This window comes from Myxine glutinosa, chromosome 11 (assembly GCF_964187855.1).
Source record: "Myxine glutinosa chromosome 11, kmMyxGlut1.1, whole genome shotgun sequence".
Classification (NCBI taxonomy): domain Eukaryota; kingdom Metazoa; phylum Chordata; class Myxini; order Myxiniformes; family Myxinidae; genus Myxine; species Myxine glutinosa.
In genome coordinates, this window is record NC_136271.1 from 74,923,312 (window position 1) to 74,946,943 (window position 23,632).

The window sequence follows — 23,632 nt, forward strand, 5'->3', positions numbered from 1 at the left end:
CTTCCATGTAGATCAAATTTGTGCAGCCTCTTTTTAATCTATAATGGTAGACTCGTGCACTTTGACATCAACAGTGGCAAGAGCTGCCTGTAGGTCCCGTGATGACATGGTGACGCCGCACACTTCAACAACAAAGAGCAAACCAAACTAAATATCTGAGGTTTAAATGAGACAGGTTCCTCCAAGATCCTCTTTAACGATGTCCTAATCATTTGCACCTGAGCTGGTGCACCTGATTCTAATTTTAGGTATTTGAAGTAGTGATAAATGTAGGGGTGTACTTACTTTTTCCACATGCGAAATTTGCATTGATGTTTATTTAAATTAAACAATGGACTACAAAATGTAAATGTTTCATGATATTTGTTATATTATATCACCTTTATCTCTCAATATTATTGAAATGAAGATCAAATAGCTGTATGTTGAAATATGTTGAAAAAGTCAAGACTTTACATGGGGTGTACTTACTTTTTCACGTGACTGTATGTGATGCCATTTGGGCATTTATGGCAATACTTGGTGAGGTTTCTGTCAAGTATGCTGATCTTTTACTTTCATAGGTGCCCGCGGAACTACGTAACTTCCGGTTAGTGCACCCTCCGCGACAAGTCACGTGATTGGATACGTTGAAAACAAACCACAAAAGGGCACGTGTTACAGCTTACTTCCGGTAGTCTCGCCCTCATCTATGACTGGTATTGTGTATCCTCAGCCATCATCAATATGGGAATATGTGAAAGACTCGCAGCCAGATTCCTTGCCGTCCACTGAGCTTCACTTTGTGCTTGATGGGGGATTACTCATGCAAAGAATTCCTTGGCCAAGAAAGGAGTCAATAGATCACATTTGTCAGTTGTACGTGGACTATGTAGCTCGCATGTACTCTAAACCAACCATTGTATTTGATGGCTATTCGGCAGAACCATCAACCAAGGATGTCACTCACTTGCGCAGGACAAAGGGTTGCTACGGGCCTCAGGTACACTTTTCTGGGCAAACTGTTATTTCTTTGAAGAAAAACGAGTTTTTGTCAAACACAGTGAACAAGCAGAGGTTCATGAAACATTTTGAGTGAGAAACTGGAGAGAGCAGGATGTGTCATCCAACAGGCAAAAGGAGATGCTGATACGCTGATTGCTATGACTGCAGTAAAATCTGCAATCTTCCCCCATCCAAAACCTTGATCTTTTCTACCCCCACTAATTCACCCCAGATCCACATTGTTTGAAATTCCAACTTCTTTCCTGGAAGTCTTGGCAGTGTCCATATGTTTTATACCTCTCCCACCCCCCCCCCCACCCCCTTCCCATGCCTCCCCCCCAAAGCCCTCTCCCTCCCACAGTTCTCTCGATGTCTCCATGTCTCTCGGTCCCTGCTCTCAAATGTTGTGTTTGTGTCCTTCCCCCTCTCTCCCCATCTTGTCTACCGCTTCCGATGTTATTTGTTTTGTGTGTCAGTTTGTCTTTCTGTGTGATTAATGTTCGCTCTTTCACGAGCCTCGATCTTGTATACAAAAAAAAAAAAAAAAAAGTATGTTGACACTGTTCTCGTAGGAGAGGACACAGACTTACCTGTGCTTCTTTGCCATCACGCAAAGAATCTTCCAAACGCAATCTATTTCAGACCAGAACCAAAGTCAAATTCAAATAGCTGCAGTGTATGTGACATAAAAAAGATGAGGGATATCCTAAAGTAAACTGCATGCGAAAACATTCTATTTGCACATGCCATTTCAGGTTGCGACACAACTTCTAGACTGTTTGGGGTTGGAAAACCACTTGCGTTCAAAAAGCTGCTTAACAATTCTAAGTTCAGGAAGCACGCAGAAATCTTTTTGGCTGATCCAGATACCCCGCATAATCAAATTATTGAAGCTGGTGAGAATGCACTTGTGTGCCTCTATAATGGAGGGGAAAATGACAGCCTGGACACACTTAGATGCCAGCGGTTTAAAGAAAAAGTTGTCAGGTGTTCAAAGGCGGTTCAGGCACAGGTTTTGCCTCCAACCTCAGCTGCAGAAAGGTACCACTCCCGACGTGTTTTCTACCAAATCAATGAATGGAAAGGAGAAAGTTCCAGACTAAATGCCACTGACTGGGGATGGAAGGCGAAGGATGGCAAATTCATTCCAGAACAAACAGACCTGTCTCCGGCTCCTGACTACCGACTTGAAGTTATTCACTGTAACTGTAAAACTGGCTGCAACACTGAAATGCACTTGTCGGAGGCACGGTCTTGAATGCACATTTGCTTGTGGTGAGTGCAAAGGTACAAGTTGCACTAATTCAATGGACCCACAAGTTATTAAGGCTGAAATTGATGACTGAACGACCGCACAGCTAAACAAGTGTTTTCGAGACTTACTTGTAGGTTTGTCTCCTCTATTTGTCTTACCCAGTATGAGCAATTACTTTTTATTGTAATATGTTTCTTGGTAAGGGCCGTATTTGCATAATTTGGATAACTTGCATAATAATAATAACTTCATGAAGTTCTGGTCCATACAATTGAACACCTTGACCATGAAAACCCAAGTTTTGACACCATTCTTATAATTTTTGGTTCACTATTTCAAAGGAAGGATTTTCATTAATGGAGACACTTAATTAGCATAATTATGATTACATAATCAGGTAATAATCCAAGTAGGTACCTAATTTGAGTTTCTATCATTTCTAACAACACTATTGATGAAGTTGGGTAGCATTAAATTGATTATAATCAATTTAATGCTACCCAACTTCATCAATAATTATTCTTGACATAACATCAAAGAATAATTATTCTTGTGACAAATGCAAGATTTCTTCTTGTTTAGCTTGTTCCTTTGATGTTTGGACCTAATTAACATAAATTAGCATATTTCGACCCCTTCCACCCCTCCCATTCATCTCTATTTTTGATATGGTATTCCTGGGGTATATCAGAGGAGAATCCAACAGAGAAACAATCTTTTCCAATTAGTGGTGGGTCAAGGCACCATTTGACTGGACTATTTGCAGAGTGACTGGACGAGCAGTTTGCAGAGGTTGATATGGAACGTCTGGCTTGGCAAGCAATAGCAAGCTGCTTGCTAACATAATACACCATTTGGGCATTTAAAATTATGCCTTTGATGTTGAACTTCGCGAATAATAAATGCGAAGCAATTCCATGGTGTGCCAAAAATGGAAAAAAATAATAATAAAAAATAAAGGAAATACATGACACCATCTTTCCTGCTCCGTTCGATCCAACGAGAATGGTGAGAGGAGAGAAGAACAAGATTAGCTGCTTGTCCTTGTCCTCGGTGCCAAAACTCCGCACACCGAGTATGCTCACCTTCTCGATCTTTGACATGATGCTGCCTTGAGTGCTCCACTTCGCACACTCAAACGGATAGATTTCAACACTGGCAGCAGTTTTGGCACCTTGAGTAGTTGGTTGTTTGTTTTAATGTTTATTGTTTATGATATACCATTTAAATTACATATTGGAGAATATACATTCCATATTATATCACCGGCTTTATTTTATAGCGCTGCATTTAATACGGGTATATCTTTTGAGAGAAACTACACAAACTAAACTCTAAAAGCAGTCAATACACCCTCAATATCCAGGCTCATGGTGTAATTTACCAAATGCACATGTGCAGCAGCTATCATCATAATAAATTTCCATTATCGTTATCACGATAGTAAATCTAAAGCACGATTATCGTCCAGTGGTGACGTCACTGGGAGCCTAATTAAACAGCGAAGTGACAGCAAACACTGTCAGGTACTGTCACTTTGTGGTCAGGTAGATGTCTTGAATTACGGTTACGAAAGCGATAGTAGCTTCAATTGTTTGGATGTGCCAATTCTTACACCATTTTGTCTTTATTCTAGTGTGTCCATTTCTCATACCAAAATAATCCTCACGACACAACAAAGACCAAACCTGTGTCTAACCCTGTCAATATCCACCAACATTTGGAACCCAATCCATATCCTAGGAAGAGGAGCGTACAAAACCGACAAATAAAACATTTCATTATAATCACCCATTAAAAAGAGATCTGCGGACCATAGGTTTTGCTTAAAACCATTAACCTGAATATAACAATAAGAAACACAGCATTAATCTCGGAAACAAACCGACATTACAGTAACAGAGAACTCAAAGTGTTATCCTACAGAAAGGAGCAGAAACTGTTTATTTAATAGTGATATTCACAATTGTTTGTTACAGCATATAATACAAATGGAGAAAAGTATTTATCACCCATGAATTGCATTGCAAGAGAAGCAAACCTAATTAAACTGAAAAGATTATATTATTTCAAGCTATACTACAATTACACAATTTTTATGCATACTTGGAACCAAACAAACAAAATAAAATAGAGCGCACGCAGGTCGATTAATAAGAAAAAAAAGAAAAGAACCTTTTCCATGACATTTTTTACTTCTCCCCCAACCAAGTGCCTTGAACTCAAACAAGCAAATCGCTTAGCTTTTGAACCTGGTATCTCGGCATTGTGAGTTATGCGTCGGCAAAAACGCGTCTATTGGGTGGGAACAATCCTGCATAACATGCGTTTCAAAAACATTCCGACATGTTCTAAACCCAAACTGCTCTGCCCAGTGTTACGCCGACTGTACAGCCTGCACCGTATTCTATACGCCCTTGCTTTTACGGAATATACAGAAATGTTTCAAAATATATGCAGAAAGGCAAGATACGTGACTATTAGTTACACTCAAACTTTGGGTATCTTCAAAAGGTATCCGGATGGATCATGTACAGGGCTTTCCACATAATATACAATTAATAGATAGTTTGTTAACAGGATATCTTCAAATGAGAAAAAAATTGGACACTATCTTACATTGTTGTCACAGTTAGACAAATTTGAAAAAAAATACACCACTGTACAAAAAGGAGAGTGACAAAATAAAAGCACATTTCACAATCGGGGCAGAGTAGTATATGTACTGCTGTTAACTAAGATTCTTTTCAATCTTACTACAACATCCGCTATTACAGGTATACCAAAAAGGAAATTACTATGCACAATAAAACGCCTTTAAACTGGAGAATCTACTTTTCCATACTTCAGCAATATGCACACACAAGCACACACACAGCAAAATAAAAGGAGAAAAGTGAAAATTATTTTAACTATGAACCACATCATAAAGGTGTGTGCACAAAATGTCTGGCGTGAGTCGATGTGAAAAGGTGAAGTGATTTTTGATACACGGGGTTAGAAATGTACAAATGTACAGGAAACCAATTCGCAACGTAAAATGAATGGGAATTAACTTTTGAGGAGACATTTTGTATATGTTGAACATCTTACAATTCGGCACAATAAAATAAAAAATAACAAGTCTTCCAATGAACTGCCACAAGGTCTTTCGACATTTCACTTCAGAACGGCAATGTGAAAAAAAAAAAAAAAATTTAACCAGTAGTGCCAGGTCTTAAACAAATATTTCAACATATGTACACTGTATCTACATGGGGGGAAAAAAAAGATGATAACAGCGACGAAGTACGGTTCGTTTTTGGATTTCGTCCAAGATAGCACTAAATGAAAAATTAAAACAAACTCCAGTGTTTTTCAGAAATAACTTCACCTCTCCAAATTGATGTTATAACAAGCACGTGGTAAATAAAAACTAAAATCAGATCTACAACGTGAAATGCTACAATATCAAAAAGATATCACCGTCACGTGGAGGAGTACAAGACTGAAAATTATCAAAAAAGCATGCAGACTATTTTTGTCGAAATGGAAAAGCTTGATGTGAAAGGACTCAAGATTTCCCAGTAATTCACAGAATACCGTTAGGAGGAACACCAATGGATCCCACCAGATCGGCATTATTCTTCACAAAGTACTTCTCCAACTTTGCCAGAATGTGTTTGCCATAAGTGTACTTCCTCAGCGTCGGGATGTGCGGCCTTATCTGAAACAACAACACACACGCTTCACTCACGAATGTTTTACAAACTGTTGTAAAATCAAGTCATTAAATCCTGGAGCCCGAGTTTTGTGTCAAATACCCGGGCATGTCTTGAACAGACTATAAACGCCCATAAATAAAACAAAGAAAAAGCAAACAGATTGCACAGTCTCGCCAGGACGTGTTTTGTGTGGTGGTTGTGTGCTGGTGTTAGTTGCGTCATTTATATCAGACATAATTAATACGTCCCAAATGTAAATTAATCAATAAACTTAGTCACATTCTAATGGTACTAAGGTAATTAGCAGACATACTCAGTTCCAAAAGTATGCAATTAAAAGACACACTACATTCCCTTCTGACGAGGATAGTAAACTGCTCTACACAGGCCTACCAATAAGAGATGCAGCATTCGCTTGAGAACAAAGCATTTTAGACAAACCGAAAAGTGAAAAAACATTGGCTAAATGAAGAATTGTTTACTTATCTTCTCAAAATCCATCCTTTTCAATGGAAGACCAATTTAAATAGAGTCTATTGTGTTGTATAACGATCGATGTGTTGTATAACGTGTTAAAAACGATCGATAGGGCAAGAGTCCCGTTATAAAGAACACTCATTACAAGACAGCGACTGGAAAAGATTAGAGGAGCTCTTTCACTTTGAAGAAGCACTTATCACACCCGAAACATTGCTTCAACCTCTTTCCTATGAGAGTTAGCTTATAGTAAGTATCTCTTTCTACATTTTGGTTGGGAAAACTTGTTGTTTTGAGATTGGCACATTGAAGTCATTAAAGGTTAAAGGGTTGCCCCCCATAGTTAGTCACACGAGCAACATAGGCCCATTTGTAGTATAGTTATGTCTTAGTATGTGTAAGAATAGGCCATTTCCCCTCTTAGTGCCTGCGTTGTGTAAAGACAAGAAAATAGGCTTTACTTGCCACTGATTTCCCAGCCACGCTAGCCTCGATCCAGTTTGTTAAGCATTGGCTGCCCACTAGTCGAGTAACACGAGGTAGACCTAAAAAGGGTGGAGGCGGCGGTGAGGTCTGGGAGCGGCAGCGGGAGATGGTAAGAGCCACCAGCCAATCAGGGCTCTAGCGGCATGGCGTGAGAGGGCGTGGTGAGGCGCGTCTGGTGAGTTCGAGAAGGTTCGCGGGGCGTGCCTATACAACGCGGTGCGCAAAGCCCTCAAAAGGACTTGTTGGGAGAGGACTCGCACGCCAGGACTCGCAGAGGAGAGAGAGAGATATAGGACTTACAGAGAGGGGACTTGTTGGGAGAGGACTTATCAGCAGGACTTTGATGCAAGAGGATCAGAAGCACTTGTTCAGTGGAGACGCCATTGTGAACTATAACCTCGCAGTATAACGTGCGCGCCCAGGGGAAGAAGGAGAAGCGTTGGCGGTACAAGTACGCGGGTGCAGCCAGGCACGCCGGTAACGCTTATTGCGCTTTTCACCCACGCAAGTAAGCGTGGCCATAGCCGCAAGTGAATAACCGCCAGCCGCGTCAAAGTCCGCTCCCTACCAATTCGCCCCGTGATAACTCGCTCCGTCCAGACGACACGCGGAGAGCTCCTGCCTTCACCTACTCCAAGGGACGTGCCGGGGACCGGAGAGAGAACTGCACGAGAGCCATCCCTGGGCGAGCTGGTGAACATCGTCCTGCCATCTGCAATCCCCGTGTGAGTGTGTGTGTGAGACGGGCCCGTGTCCTTGGTATTAAGTATAAGACTGTTTTAAGGATTGCTCTGTGTCTCTGCTCTTGAACCATTGTACATTGTAAACAATAATAATTAAACCTGTTATTCCTTTGCTTCCCAATTCGATCGCCTTTGTGATTTCTCCATTGACTAAGCATGGTACGAATAAGAACCGCTTGAATCAGGGTCTAGTAAGTGATAACGGCGCGGATCGCGTGTACGCAACCGCTCGGCGTATCAACACACGTGGTTCGTGGGGGGCTTATCTCCTCACTTCAGGGCAGCGCGAGTATTTAGGTAATAGCGAATTTGGTCTTAATACCCTATTTCGCGGTCCGGAAGGGACGTCATAGGTCCTGGGTCGCGCTGGTCAGTCAAAGAGAAGGGGACTAATCCCCCCTTGGTAAGGGGAGAAGGCCGGCGGCAGATCCACAACAATATTTTTCTGGTAATGCAGGCTGACTCAAGACTTTATAAAGGCCTAATTTACTGGAGCATGCCACTTATTGAGCGAATAAACTCCCTCGAGACCGTATACGAAGCAAACTTGGTTCGCTACAAACCGTGCTTGGCAAAACGTTTCAGCAAATGAAAAGAGGAAAGCGAGGTGAGTTTGAGCAAATGCAAAGAGAAAAGCGAGGTGAGTTTCAGCAAATTAAAAGAGAAAAGCGAGGTGAGTTTCAGCAAATTAAAAGAGAAAAGCGAGGTGAGTTTCAGCAAATTAAAAGAGAAAAGCGAGGTGAGTTTCAGCAAATTAAAAGAGAAAAGCGAGGTGAGTTTCAGCAAATTAAAAGAGAAAAGCGAGGTGAGTTTCAGCAAATTAAAAGAGAAAAGTGATGGTGTGAACCTGAACTCAAGTTGACTTTGGCCCATCTCTATCCAAAAGCATTACAAAACATTTGGAAGACCGTGTCGTTTACAGCAGAGATGAATCATTTTTGAAGATTATTAAAATAAGTTTACTTTTGAAAGATTGGTATTGTATGTAGATGAAATTCAGCACCAGAAATATTTCAGGCATGCTGTTCAGATTAAACAACTTCAATTTGAGGAGGGATATGGGGAGGTGCAAGTCAAACCCCCTCTGCCTTGAGGACCCTCAAAGGACAGGAGTCCATTCTAGTTGTCACAAACATGTCATCATGTTGTCAAACGGTGCGCTGAGGGATGTACTGTAAATAATGTACGAGGGAAAATGTTTTTAATATATTTGCAACATTGCACGATTTATGTGTTTGGCTTAAAATGCCTGTTGTTGTTGTTGTAGACAAATTGCATTCCTTTTAAAGGTAGACCAACACAAAACTGTTTTAATAGAAGCAGACATTTTTTAGTGTGCAGGTGTGATGGATGTGTTTAAGTACGCACTTAAATACCCATTTATCCTTTGTTTGCCACATTAAGATTATGGGCACGCTCATTTCTGTGATAAATGGGTGCATTCGCCGTGGCATGGTCACATGTCAGTGATGACAAAACAGAAAACCCATGAGTTGTAGCATTCACAGAGTATTCACAGAGGCTGAAGGTACCTCAATGAATAAACAAGAAAGAGCTATCCGAGATTGCAGACCCTCGCCAGGACGTGTTTTAAGTGTTTTTTTTGTTAAAATTAATATGGTGGCCGAACCACATGACAAATGACGTCATCTTTTTTTTTTCTTCTCCAGTAATTTATCCCGAGATGACGCTCAATAAATTTCATCTTGATCGGATGAAGTTTTGTACTTGTCGAATTATGGCGTCATAATGGAGGCACCCATGACATCATCATTAGCATATTTTATTCCCCATGGAGAGTTCTTTACAATGAGCCATGTATCAATTTTTTCTATGCAACGCTTTCGGAGATATAGAGGTGCAATTTTTTTTCCTTTTGTTTCCAAGATGGTGCCCGTACGACGTGACCTATGACATCATAATTATCATTAAAAATTATACAGGTGGAGTTGCACCAATGGTGAAAATTTCCTATCAGACCAACGGTTGCAGAGAAAATCATTTTTATTCTGTGCGGACAAAGAAACAAAGACAAACAGACTCATATGCAATACCCTCTCCCCTTTGGCGAGGGTAAATATACACAAAGAATTAAGTTAAGCACCCCTACACAACGAATTAAGGTAAGCACCCCCTAATATATATTCTTTGTGTATATGTATACATTGGCATATATTCTAAGGTATGTGAGATCAAATAATGATTGGTATGACATTAGCAATTATCCATTGATGAAATTGAGTGATCAAAGAGAAAAAAAGTGATTGGTTGAGTCAGTGATCCGATCACGTGGGTCCTACACACGTTATTGACGCAAAGATCGCTAGAGGTCTTCTCAGAACAATGACTGTACGTTAGAAAACATAAACGTCATCCACACTGTCCGTGATGGACCTATAGCTCCATACTTAAATTGAGGTGAAAATATGCCTAAAATTCCCAAAAAATTTCACCTTAAATTATTCAGAATAAAATATTGAAAACGGCATGATTGTTATGTTTTTATGTGACCATAATATCACTTCTCCAGAAAATATAGCAATATCATGGGTATATTACACTGTTTTGACGACAACAAACTTGTAATGTGCGAGGTTGTAAAAAAACGGGGGGGGTGCTTAACTTAATTCTTTGTGTATATATCAGAGAAAGAAAAAAACAAAACAAAGCAAACACAAAGAGAATGATGATTACTCACACAATAGACGTGTGATATTGGAGGGAAAAAAACGAGAAGGAAGTGGAATTTAAAATTATTTATAAATAAATCATCCAATACTGTAGTCTTCCCATTCCGGGTTAATTTGTGGCCATATGCCATCCTTTCTCCTCTGAGGCTGTCTTCTGAAGCTGAGGATAACCTGCTCCAGAATATTGTCTGAGGATACCGGTTCCAAAATTGTCTGAGGATACCGGTTCCAGATAACAATATGTTTATGTGTTATATTTGCATGTCTCATTGAGTGCTTTGGTGTGTTTTTTTTTTTTTTGCTACGTCCATGTTTCCCTTGCCCACGTGTGGACCTCGGTTGGGCTAGTGGCTGCATTTCCTACTCTTCCCCTTTTCCTGTTCGTTTGTTGCCCTGCTTGTTGCACCACTGCCGTACTGTTAGTGTGTTGCTGCCCCCCAACTCCCCTCCAACGTCACTTCGCTCCTCCATGAGCCTCGATTTTAATCGAAATTTAAAAAGTAAAAGTAGGGCAATCACGAGGTAGTGCAGAGATAAAAGTCATCATACTTCTCAACTGTTTCCATAATGAGCATACAAATGTACCAAGGGACACTTTTTTACACACTAATATAATATAAATATTTTTTATTCTTTATATATATATATATATGAATATATTCTTTATATATATATATATATATGTATATATTCTTTATTTATATATATTTATATATGTGTACGTACACACACACACACACACACACACACACACACACACACACACACACACACACACACACACACACACACACACACACACACACACACACACACACACCCAGAAATATGGTCATTTTTGAAATTCGTGTGAAGGAAATAAAAAATTGTATTTCAAAATAAATTCATTCATGATATTGAAGTACATAACATGCACTTCTTTTTTTTTCTTTTTTTTACTGATTTCGTTTTGATAGTTCTAGGATTGAACATTGCTTGGTTATTTATTGACATGAAGCCTGAGCAAGCTCAGACTCAGAACTTGTAACGGTGAAAAAATTAAACACAAACCTTATGCATGAGGATTTTGCGCTGAGTTGGCTCAGCCATGTCAATCATTTTTTGAACAACGTAGTTTGCATACTGGTCCTTCATCATAGTGTAGAGGGTGCTGTGTGGCCCATCAGTCATAGAGCACACTTCATCGATGAGGAGAGCCCGCTCAGTCCTGGATGTGTGCGTGATGCACTTCTCCACCACATTACTGTCACGTACACAAGCAAACCAAATTGCAGACCAAGTCATCAACATCATTATCATCATCAATGTATCATTTACTTTACAAAACGTTGGTGCTGCCGAAGCAGTCACTTAACAAGGGGTATGCTGGGTGGATTGCCGTTGACTTCCCAGCAGGGAAGCATTTGTAATTTGTTCAGGCTGACGGCAATAATTCGCCAACTCTTCACGAAAGAAGCCGTGGGATGTTTAATGTCTGCCAGTACTGGCAGACAGATCTGACGTCTTAACGTACTAATGGATGTAGCGCACACTGAGGACCATGATGAAATGCAGGAATGCAATTCCAGACGTTTTGAGGTGAACGGAGGGGGATGGTGACAGAGCAAGAGAATACTAGAGTCAGGAGAACTCTGTTAGAGCGAAAACGATCATGATTGGAGGATACATGATCACATGACCACAAGGCACCATCTTGTTACTCATCTTCGCCATCTTGTTACTCATCTTCGCCATCTTGTTACATCTAAATTGTATGCATCTGTGGGGATTCTGTGCAACTGTCTGTTCATGGATCATGCCAAATATTTTCAGTTCCTTGGCCTCCACAGCTTCAATGAGTATGGTTATGATACAGGGAGGGAAATACTCTCTTGTGATTCAAATAAGTGCTTGATAGGCCAAGATGAGTCCTGCAGTATCACAGAAGACTGCTAAACGCAATATCCAGGATGCACCTGAATTTAACAGCCAATACACCTGTTGCTGCAAAGAAGCGTGCCCGGCTTTAGTGATAGTTACAGGAAGATTTAAGGCGATTGTAAAAACTGCCGTGTACTGCAAACATTACAATACTATCGGGGATCTGAGTTTTAAGGAAAAGTTCATTCATTAGTGTGAAGTTTCACATCGAAAGAAAATCAACCAAAACGTGTTTTTGACATTTTTAAGCATTAACAAACGAGCATTAATATACGAACTCACGAATGTTGCAACATCCCACTGATTTATCAGATTTACTGAAGAAAACAAATAAGTCCGCTTTAGCATACAGTCGTGGCCAAAAATATTGGCGCCCTTGCACTATTTTCAAATAATGCACCATTTCTTCCAGAAAATTAATATTTTGGTATCCACATATGTAGTTCTTTGGTTTGAAGTGGAACAATGTAAAAAAAAAGCTGAAAAATTGACTAAATCTTAGTTTTTGGCGAGAAATCCTTTTCCTTTGCTGCACCTCTGCTCTGGAATGACTTGCCTTCCTCTGTTCGACATGTTGACTCTCTTCCTGCCTTTAAAACCTCCCTCAAAACCTATCTGTTTCACAAGTCTTTCAAAGTCTAAGTCCTGTTTTCCCTTTGGTTTGAGGTGGGACAGAGATCGAGAGTATGTCTGTGTACATGTGCGGGGGAGGGAGGGGAGGAGGAGGGGGGAGTACACATCTGTGGGTTTTGAATGGGGAGGGAGAGGAATAGGGCAAGAGTGAAGGGGTGTCTGTGTGTGTGTATGTTTGTGTATGCGTGTGCGGTGTGTGTGCGTTCGCATGATAATGTAAAGCGCCATGAGGGTCGTTTACTCTGCTTGATGGGGCTATATAAGACTCTTTATTATTATTATTATTGTTATTATTATTATTATTCCACACATAAATCCGAAAATGGCCAGGACAATATTATTGGCACCTTTTAGAAGCTGTTAGAAATAATTATATTTCAAGCAGGTGATTCTCCTTTACTTTGGAATTGAACTCACCTGTGGTGAGTTGCAGGTGCCTGCAATATAAAAATCACTCATTCAACCAGTTTGCATAAAGAAAAGGAGTCATTCTGCTGTTTTTCATGTTTTCCATACATGCATGAGCTGGCAGCAGAAATTGAGGCACAAATCTGAGAAAATATGGTAATTTATTTGGGACAAAACAACAGAGCACAGACAGATCAGCAGGATGAAAGATAGACTAACAAATGGCAATACGTAAGCACGTACAGTAAATTTAAAAATTTCCTCCTATGGGCCTACAAGCCACACTCAGACCGAACAGTCAAACCGGAAGCACATTGACTAAGCAAGGTTACTATCCTGGCAGGTAATTAAAGACTCTATGGAAGAGCAGGGCAGATGGTCACTCACCATGAAAGGTCCTCAAGCCAAAGAACACCAGTTCTTTCTGCTCATCCGTTTTATTGGCTTCCCCCATCCCCTTTATCTGAGCCAGCAATCTCACTATGGCCATGTGGTGTGGTGAATGACTGCAGAAATGAGCATGAGTCATCCAATGAGCATGCAGAAAAGAAAGAAAACCAGAGAATTATCTGAGGAGGTCAGACACAAGATTGTAGCGAAGCATGGACAATCTCAAGGCTACAAGTCCATCTCCAGACACCTTGATGTTCCTGTGTCCACTGTACGCAATGTTATCAGAAAGTTAAAGGGCCACAGACACAGAAAATCATGTTTGGTTTAATTAATAGATATTGCTTCACTTAACACTTAATCGTCCTTTTTTTTGAATAAATAACACTCGATTGGCCCCCGCCACCCAAAAAACGGCGATTTGATTGTTCATGTGACTGGCTACGTCATCGAGGGAATTTTTGTTGCTGCTGGTAGTTTTTAATAATGATTTTGACGATCAGAAGATTCTTGGTCAGGCAGTTATCATTGCGTGCTGAGAAATCTTTCCCTCGATTACATCACACAGGTGACATCATGAATGAACATCACAATTTTAGGGGCGGGACTCCACTACCAGCTAAAAACTACCAGCAGCAACAAAAATTCCCTCGATGACGTAGCCAGTCACATGAGCAATCAAATCGCCGTTTTTTTGGGTGGCGGGGGCCAATCGAGTGTTATTTATTTTTAAAAAAGGACGATTAAGTGTTAAGTGAAGCAATATCTATTAATTAAACCAAACATGATTTTATGTGTCTGTGGCCCTTTAAAGGCCCATGGCACTATAGCCAAACTCCCTGGACGTGGCCGCAAGAGAAAACTTGATCGAAGATGGCAGCGAAGGATTGTTCAAATGGTGGGAAAGCACCTCAATCAACTGCCAAACAGTTTAAACTCGCACCATCCGTCGCCAACTCAATGAAAGGGGGTTCTATGGTAGGAGACCAAAGAGGACCCCACTGCTGAGAGAGACATAATAAAGCCTGACTGGAGTTTTCCAAATAACACCAGAACAAGCCAAAATCCTTCTGGGAGAAGGTCCTGTGGACAGATGAGACCAAATTAGACTTATTTGGTGAAGCACATCATCTCTATGTTTACAGAAAACAAAATGAAGCCTTCAAAAAAAAAGAACACCTTCCCTACAGTCAAACATGGAGAAGGTTCAGCGATGTTTTGGGGTTGCTGTGCTGCCTCTGGCAAGGGGTGCCTTGAATGTGTGCATGGCATCATGAAATCAGGAGATTGCCAAGGCATTTTGGAGCGCAATGTTCAACCCAGGGTCAGAAAGCTGGGTCTCCGTCGAAGGTCATGGGTCTTGCAGCAGGACAATGACCCCAAACACACTTCAAAAAGCACCCAGGAATGGTTCAAGACAATACGCTGAACTGTTCTGAAGTGGCCAGCAATGAGTCCAGATCTAAATCCCATTGAACACCTGTGGGGAGATCTGAAAACAGCAGTTTGGAGAAGGCACCCTTAAAATCTGGGAGTACTGGAGCAGTTTGCACAAGAAGAGTGGGCCAAACTGCCAAGAGAGAGGTGTAGGAAGCTCATTCATGGCTATAGGAAGTGCTTGACTGCAGATATTTTGTCCAAAGTCCGTGCTACCAAATATTAAATCTCAGGTGTCAATAATTTTGTCAATGCCATTTCTTTTTATTTTCTGATTTAAAAGGATATATTTCATTATAAATAAAAAACAATGGTTCTGTATTATTAACAGTGAAATAAAGAATTGTGGAGACCAAATACTTTTGTCAATTTAAACTTTTTTTTAGAGAAAATTGTGAGTTATTTGAAAAAAGTGCAAGGGTGCCAATATTTTTGGCCACGACTGTAGGTCATAATATATGATCCCTTCTGGATCACCAAATTTGTGAGGAGTTTCCAAGTGACTGTGTCCATCATGTCCTGAATAGTGGATCGCTCCGTCGTTTGCTATGGCCACTGGGTTCTTGGTACAAACAGTTTGCACAAATGTGTGTCGACTTTGTGGCAGGGAAGTAATAATAATAATAATAATAATAATAATAACTCATTTATTTTGTATAGCGCTTTTCAGAAGCCCAAAGGCGCTTTAAGTACAGCAAGGTGGTCATAATGTTTGCTGGCCATGAAAGTAGTCTCTGCAAAATATGTGACCCATTTACGAAGAGGAAACTGCAAGTCATCACATGACATTGCTTTCACAAGGACATGATTTATTGAGACGAGTTGTTTCTCTCCAGCCTTCAGAGCAAACAGCGATTTTTGTATCTTTTGAAGGATTTCCATCAGGTAAATGACTGACAGTCCATGTCCTCTGGTGATGCTGATCGTGACATTGTCCGGACAACGCTACTCTCTGCCAAAATCAGAGAAAAGTATTTTGATCGGAGAGAAAACAAATCTGCTTGTATCCTGTTAAACAACACCAAGACAAACCACCAAAATGTCCTCTTCACTTTTAACTTTAGGAACATCAGCGACAAAGAACTCAAAAACCAAGATTTGGGACATAACACCTGTGTGCAGTGTTTGGGAAAGACATCATCAATATCGTGTGTGTCTAATGTCTATGCAATCAGTGGATGCGACATACCATGAAGACTCGACTCCTTTAGAAAGAGCCTGCCAATGAAGAAATTATGGATAGTATTTAACATTCCAGGGATGAAAGCTGATCCATTTTCTCATCACACTGCAAATGCAACCATGACAGATCACAAAAATAGCCAATGGTGGTGAGAAGACTGGTTTCTCTGTAATGGGTGTGACAATAATGACAGCCTTGACAACCTTCTATATGTCAAATATAGTCAGTAATTAGCAACCTGTGCAAGGCAGTTCCCTGCAAGCTATTTATTCAGCTGCAAAGTACCACAGTGTAATTTAAAGTGAGAGAATGGATGACATTGGAACAAGAATCATACATGACATTTCAGGCTGGGGTTGGGAGTTGGAGCCGATTCAGGATTTTTGCCCATCTACGCCAACATGCTAGCGGCACCAGAAGGCCTTATCTGAATCATTAGTTAGCTGCAACTGCAAAACAAACCAGGTGCCACATCAAAATGTACTGAGGTAGAAAGTATGGACTAGTGGGTTCAAGGAATTGCAATGGATGGAGGTGGGTACAACACTTCCACAAACTCCATTTTATGTTTTCAAGCTGGTAAGGGAAGAGATTCAATATTTTCCCATCTTATATGGCATGAAACTTGAGAGACCTCACACAATATATCAGGTTATGACATTGTATGCAATGCATTATTCTCATCTCTGCAGTTTCAATGCAGATAGACATCTGGAAATATAAAATTGTCAGTTATAGCTACCATCGTATTACTTTTATGATGTGAATAATAAATATGGAATCTGAAAGAAAATACCTTTTAAATGATATGCAACATGATCTATGGCTTGAAGCCCATCTTGTGCTTCATTCTAGCAAAAGATTGCTATTTTGAGATGTAATATGAATTTATACTGTATGTATGGTTTTAAAATGCCAATATTTTTAATAATAGATCTTCCCACACTTCGGATATGGGCTACATTCTGAACAAGTAACAGTTGAATTTTTAACTCAACTGGACTATGTCCAGCTGAGTTTTTGTCGACACCCAGTGTCTGTCGTCCATCTGTCGTCTGTAAACAATTTGACGTCTACACTCTAAAAGTCACAAATATTGATCAAATTTGATGAAACTTGTTATGCAGCATCTTTTGACATAAACTAGTTTGGGATTGCATTTGGGCGTTGCGCGCCCAAAAAAGGTCGCGGCAGGGCGGCCATATTGAAAAATCTATTTTTGTCAATCTGGTACTTCCTAATGTAGCTAGAAGGCTGAAACTTGGTGTGTAGACAGTATGTAACAAACCTCAACACATATAATAAATTCAAGTCTGAAATCTGAGAAAAGTAATTGTAGTTTTACTTTTCATGCCTCACTTAAAACTCAATTTTTTCTAGTTTCCTGTTTAAACATGAGATACCTTCAACGTTACTGTACCTCTTTAGCACATATAAACTATATAGTTTGTGGTTCTATTATGCATATTCTAACCATATTGATATAGACCAGTTGAGTTCAGATTCCCTGGAACCTCTAGTTTGTTTTTGTTTAAGTGATTATCGCACTCATGAAGCGAAAAGCAGCGTTAAGCAATTGGTTCACTTTCTTCGTCTGTGTGTCTACAAACGTCCATTTATGATCGACGAACTACTTTATTTAAATTTAATTTAATATTTTGGGCTAGCGGCTAGGGTGCCAGCTTAGGATCCTAGGATCCTGGGTTCGAATCCCGGTCGATCGCTGAATTAACGCCAGGGGGGTTGACTCAGCCTGTCATCCTTCCGAGGTCGGCAAATTGAGTACCAGTTCACTGGTAATTCCCTGTTTGTCATAAAAAGGCAACAAAAAGGGTTGGCGGCAGGAAGGGCATCCGGCCGTAAAACATTGCTTCAAAAAGGGGACCAAAAAACAACAACAACCACGGTCCCCAAAAAAGGCCAACCCCCGCTTGCGGGGAAAAATGGCCTCTAAAGGTGGTTTTTATTTTGGACACAAATCAGACCATGAATTGGGAAACGAACTTGTAGTTTAGCAGTACTGCACTTTGTCGTCCCGATCGCACATGCGCAAAGTCGTAAGGTAACTGTTTTTTACTCAATCTGCCTATCTTCAAACAAAATTGAAAGTCATTCCAAACAAGGAGCTTACCGTTTTTAAACACGTCACAACGGACACACTCAACAGACATGAAGAACTAAAGTAATCTGTTAGATATGGTGGTGTAATAGACTGGCTAAAACGGTAGTAAACTTCCAAAAAAGTTTTTTTTTTTTTTTTTTTTACAGCCCTTAAAAGTATTTTATTTCAATTGAATTCTATTCTTGAACATTGGAAAATGCAAATCGCCTCTTGGCACCTCAGAACCCTCCAGTTTAGCAATACTTGGCAAAATCAAATGCCATTTTATGCCATCTCGACCAATCAATTTTGCCACTAATGCTCTCAGTGTTGGGGAATATCGAGATTTAGAAAAGATGGTGGCTCAGATGAAATATTGACCGTTCTCAGAAACACAAATCAAGAGTTGAAAATACCATTCCAATGTCATTTTCTCAAAATTGTGGGCAACATGTTCTATGAACACGCTGGTTTGTTTAGCATTAAAAGCCTTTAGATTGAGTTGCCCATTATTACATTGGAAGGTTTGAATTCAAGGAATGTGAGCATGTTATTATAAGTGGGAAGTGCTGGCCATTAATATTTTAACATTTGAACACATTAAGAATTACAAGTGGGAAGTACAGTACTTGCACTGAATGGCACGACCGAAATCGCAAGGTGATAAGTGACACGCAAGGTAGGGCTAGCCTCGGCTAACAAAATATTGACCCTGGTATCGTACCGATTCGTTCCGACTTTCACGACATGGAGGTCCGAATGGGATCGTGACAAAGCCGCTCCTAGTACCTGGAAATTTAAAATGGCTATAACTGTCAAACACAAAGTCAAGTCGCATCAGGTCCCATTCAACCCTCTGCATTCCATCAGCTACAATATCTTATATACAGCTTCGTTGCCAAAATAGTGACGTTTATGTCCAATGATTAACTTTCCTTCAAAGGAAATCCTTCAAAATCTCTTCTTTGACCTCAGGCACAGAATAAAAGAAAGATCCCAGCAACACAGAAGATAGTTATCATCCACTTTGAATAATTTTTTTAAAACATCAAGAAATTCAAAAAGGCTCTCGAATACCAATGTTGAGATAAACCACTGCCAACGGAAAATAATCTCAACAGCCACGCTCTTTAACTAAAAATGTGAGAGTAGCAAAAATAGTCATATTATCACAACACAGGCAAATAAAAATAACTGTCACACCTGGCAAATTTGTGCTGACTGAGTGCCAGCACCTTCCCACGTAACTCAGTCATGATCTTGCTCTTGTCTTCAGGGCGTCCATGCTCCAGTACATGCTGGATCACGTAATTCCCATACTGATCCTGTAAACCAAAGAAGTTAGCATTTTCCACAATGGATTGGACCAGTGCAGTGACGTTTAAGTAGCACACCACAGTGGAACACTGCAACATTTCAAACTCGATTCAATCATAAAATCATTTAAGCTGGGTGAAGGAAGGGGAGCCGTGGCAAGTGCAAGCGAGCCTCTTTTCCGCCATTCACTCGAGGGATCGGATGGGTGATTGGCCCAATATATTTCAGATGGAACAGCGAACAAGGAAAGTAATGCAAAATAAGTTTTGTGTTTATGCCTCTGCCGACGAAGTCGCCGGAGGCATTGTGTTTTCAGGTTGTCCGTCTGGCTGTCCGTCCGTCCAACCGTGATAGGTTTTCGTTACCGCGATAACTTGAGAACGGCTAAAGGGATCTTGTTCAAACTTGGTACTGGTATGTATAATGTTGAAAAGATTAAGTGATTAGATTTTGAGGTCAAAGGTAAAATCTGTAATAGGTCTATAACTTCAGAATGGCTGAAGTGATCTAATTCAAACTTGATACAGGTATGTATAATGTTGTAACTATTAAGTGATTATATTAAATTATGGGGTCATAGGTGAAAGGTCAAAGTCTGTAATAGGTCTATAACTCGAGAACGGCTGAAGTGATACAATTTAAACTTAGTACAGGAATGTATTATGATGTAAACATTAACTGATTATATTTTGGGTTCAAGAGGTCAAAGGCCAAAGGTCAGAGGTCATGTCAGGTAAAAATGTGAGAACTTGTGAACAGCTAAAGGAATTTGAATTAAAACTTGGTACAGCTATGTGTAATGATGTAAACATGCACTGATTGAATTTTGGGGTCAAGAGGTCAAAGGTCAGAGGTCATGTCAGGTTAAAATGTGCCAACTTTGGCACAGCTGAATGGATTTAAATCAAACTTGATACAAGTATTATAATGATGTAATAATGTTAGCGGAGGCATATCAGTCGATGTGACGTCGAAGAGTGCCGATCTAGTTTTCCTTTTACAGTCGTGGCCAAAAGTAATGGCACTTTTTTTTGTGTGCGTGTACAAGATCGAGGCTCGTGTAATAGCTAACATTAATCACACAAAAACAAACTGACACAAAAAACGTGATCAAGGGAGCGGGAGACAAGATGGGGAGAGAGAGGGAAGCACACAAGTACAACAGTAGAGAACAGGGACATCGGGAGATCTGTGGGAGGGAGAGGGCTTGGGGGGAGGAGGCATGGGAAGGGGAGGGGGGGGGGTGTGTGTGAGGTATAAAACACATGGACACTGCTCGGACTTCAAGGAAAGAAGTCGGTATTTCAAAAAAGTGAATCTGGGGAGCACAGACAGAGCTGGGGGAGCGTGGCCGGAGAGGAGTCGGTAGAAGACAGAAACACCACCAACCTGCCTGCGGTGAGTGAATTAGGCCCTCGGAGTTAGCTTCATCACGGGAGATTCCAATGATTCTGAAAGCTTTGGTTTCAACAGCGTGAAGACGAGCTATCTGTGAGACAGGAGCACCACCCCAGAGTGGAGAACATTATTCCATTGCGCTGCGGATGAAAGCCTTGTATGTGGTGAGGAGCTCAGGTGTGCCAAGGAAGGATTTCACACAACGGAGGATGCCCAGTCAGAGACTGGCTTTGAAGGCCAGCTTGGAAATGTGGTTTTCCCAGGAAAGATCATGGCAGATAGTGAGACCCAAAAGCATGAGTGACAAAACTTCTTGGAGAGGATTGTTCAGAAAGTAGAAGGGAGGGTTGTCCAGTCGGTCTTTTCGGAGAGACATAGCGAGAGTGTGAGATTTGTCAGGATTGAAAGACATGTTCCACTTGTTTGACCAGTCTGTGACTTTGTCCAGGTCTGCAGAGAGTGAGGATGCAAACTGCCGATCTGGGGGATGCCGACATCCTGAGGGATGCAAACTGCCAACAGAGTGGAGTCATCAGCAAAGAGATAGAGTGGATTTTCAAGAGAGTCAGAGAGATCATTGATGAAGACCAGAAAAAGCACAGGGCCCAGAACACTGCCTTGGGGAACTCCAGCCTGAAACAGGAAGGGGAGATGAGAGAAACCCATTCAGGGCCACAAGTTGACTACGACCAGAGAGGAAGTCTGCCAGCCATGCGTGGAGATTTCCATGGATACCATAGGAGGAGAGTTTGGTGAGCAGAGCAGGGTGCCAGACCATATCGAAGGCACATGATATGTCAAGGGAGACAGCTCTCATTTCCTGTTTGACATTGAGGACCTCCATCCATTGTTGAGACAGCAGAAGCAGCATGCCCAGACTAGAGTGACCTGGTCTGAAACCAAATTGATGATCAGAGATGTGTGCATGGCATCATGAAATCAGGAGATTACCAAGGCATTTTGGAGTGCACTGTTCAACCCAGTGTCAGAAAGCTGGGTCTCTGTTTGAGGTCATGGGTCTTTCAGCAGGACAATGACCCCAAACACACTTCAAAAAACACCCAGGAATGGTTCAAGACAAAATGCTGGAATGTTCTGAAGTGGCCAGCTCCGAGTCCAGATCTAAATCCCATTGAACAACTGTGGGGAGATCTGAAAACAGCAGTTGGGAGAAGGCACCCTTCAAATCTGGGAGAACTGGAGCAGTTTGCTCAAGAAGAGTGGGCCAAACTGCCAGTAGAGAGGTGGAGGAAGCTCATTCATGGCTATAGGAAGCTCTTGACTGCAGTTATTTTGTCCAAAGGCCATGTGTGCTCCCAATATTAAGTCGAGGGTGTCAATAATTTTGTCAATGCCATTTCTTTTTATTTTCTGATTTAAAAGGATATATCAAGTTCTGAATCAAAAACAAAGGTTCTGTAATATTAATAGTTAAATAAAGAATTGTGGAGACCAAATACTTTTGTCAATTTCAACTTATTTTTTGAGAAAATTGTGAGTTATTTGAAAAAAGTGCAAGGGTGCCAATGTTTTTGGCCACGACTAATTCATCAGAGTTCAAAGTTTTTTTAATGAAGCCACACAAAGCAGTTCAAGTTAACGATAAAACTGGTGATATGTAGGAGGAGCATTCAAAATGTTCTCAGAACGAGATGCACAGTAGTCCAAGAAACGTCTTCTTCTACATTTTCAAAAAAATTCTTACGCACTGTATACTTGTACACCGACAACTCAACTCATTGGCAACTTGTATTCAAAGTCGAGGCTCGTGAAAGAGCTAACATTTATCAAACAAACAAATCAAACAAACAAGCAAACAAAGTACAACGGAAAATAAAAACGTTTGTGTGTCCGACCACTTTATCTCATTCTTGAACTTTATGAATGTTTTACTTACAATCACTGTTGAATAGAGAAACCATGCCAAGCTATTGCAGATCTATGAAACATTGAACATGATGGAAGTAGATGATCTCACATTTTAATGAGCTATTTTTAAAGCAGAATTGTTAAATACTATCTCATTGAGCATTCTCAAGATAACGTGTCAAATCTTTCCCAGCTGCAGTACAATAAGCAAGATGTGTTTATTTTATCAAAAACTGAAGACACATCTAACAGTCCCAATCAATAAAAGCTGCACATTATGTGTTTTATGACATCACATGAACATGGGTATCATATAAAGACCCATTGAAACCGATTGGCCAACGATTCTGATGGCTATGTGAGCCACATCTCACACCATTAACATCAATCAAGTTGTTGAATGAGAAATAACATTCATAAACGAAATTACATTCTTGAAATCCTACAAACCAAGAAGTGCTGTGTTTACTTATCGTAAGACGTGGCAAACACATCGATCTTATAATTTATTGGGTTTGACTACCAAGTTGCTCGTGCCTGCTCGGGGAAAATGAAAATGGCATCTTCTGTCATCAAGTCGGCAAGTTAGGAGCAACAATTTACATTTATTGCCACATCTTATGCAATTTAAATGTTC

The 23,632-nt window shown here is 40.6% G+C and overlaps 1 protein-coding gene across 9 annotated transcripts in view; it reads right to left on the bottom strand.

The window, feature by feature from the left end:
- Positions 1–4,154: 4,154 nt before the first annotated feature.
- The window catches only part of LOC137436785 (pumilio homolog 1), a 177,324-nt gene continuing 157,846 nt past the window's right edge, over positions 4,155–23,632 (bottom strand). For all 9 annotated transcript variants that reach the window (XM_068130880.2, XM_068130877.2, XM_068130881.2 and 6 more), the window contains 3 exons: positions 19,615–19,736; positions 11,390–11,582; positions 4,155–5,945 (listed from right to left, as the gene is read on the bottom strand). In XM_068130880.2, coding sequence (XP_067986981.2) covers positions 5,811–5,945; positions 11,390–11,582; positions 19,615–19,736 — 450 coding nt within the window. In that variant the 3' untranslated portion in view covers positions 4,155–5,810. The remainder of the gene's footprint in view (positions 5,946–11,389; positions 11,583–19,614; positions 19,737–23,632) is intronic.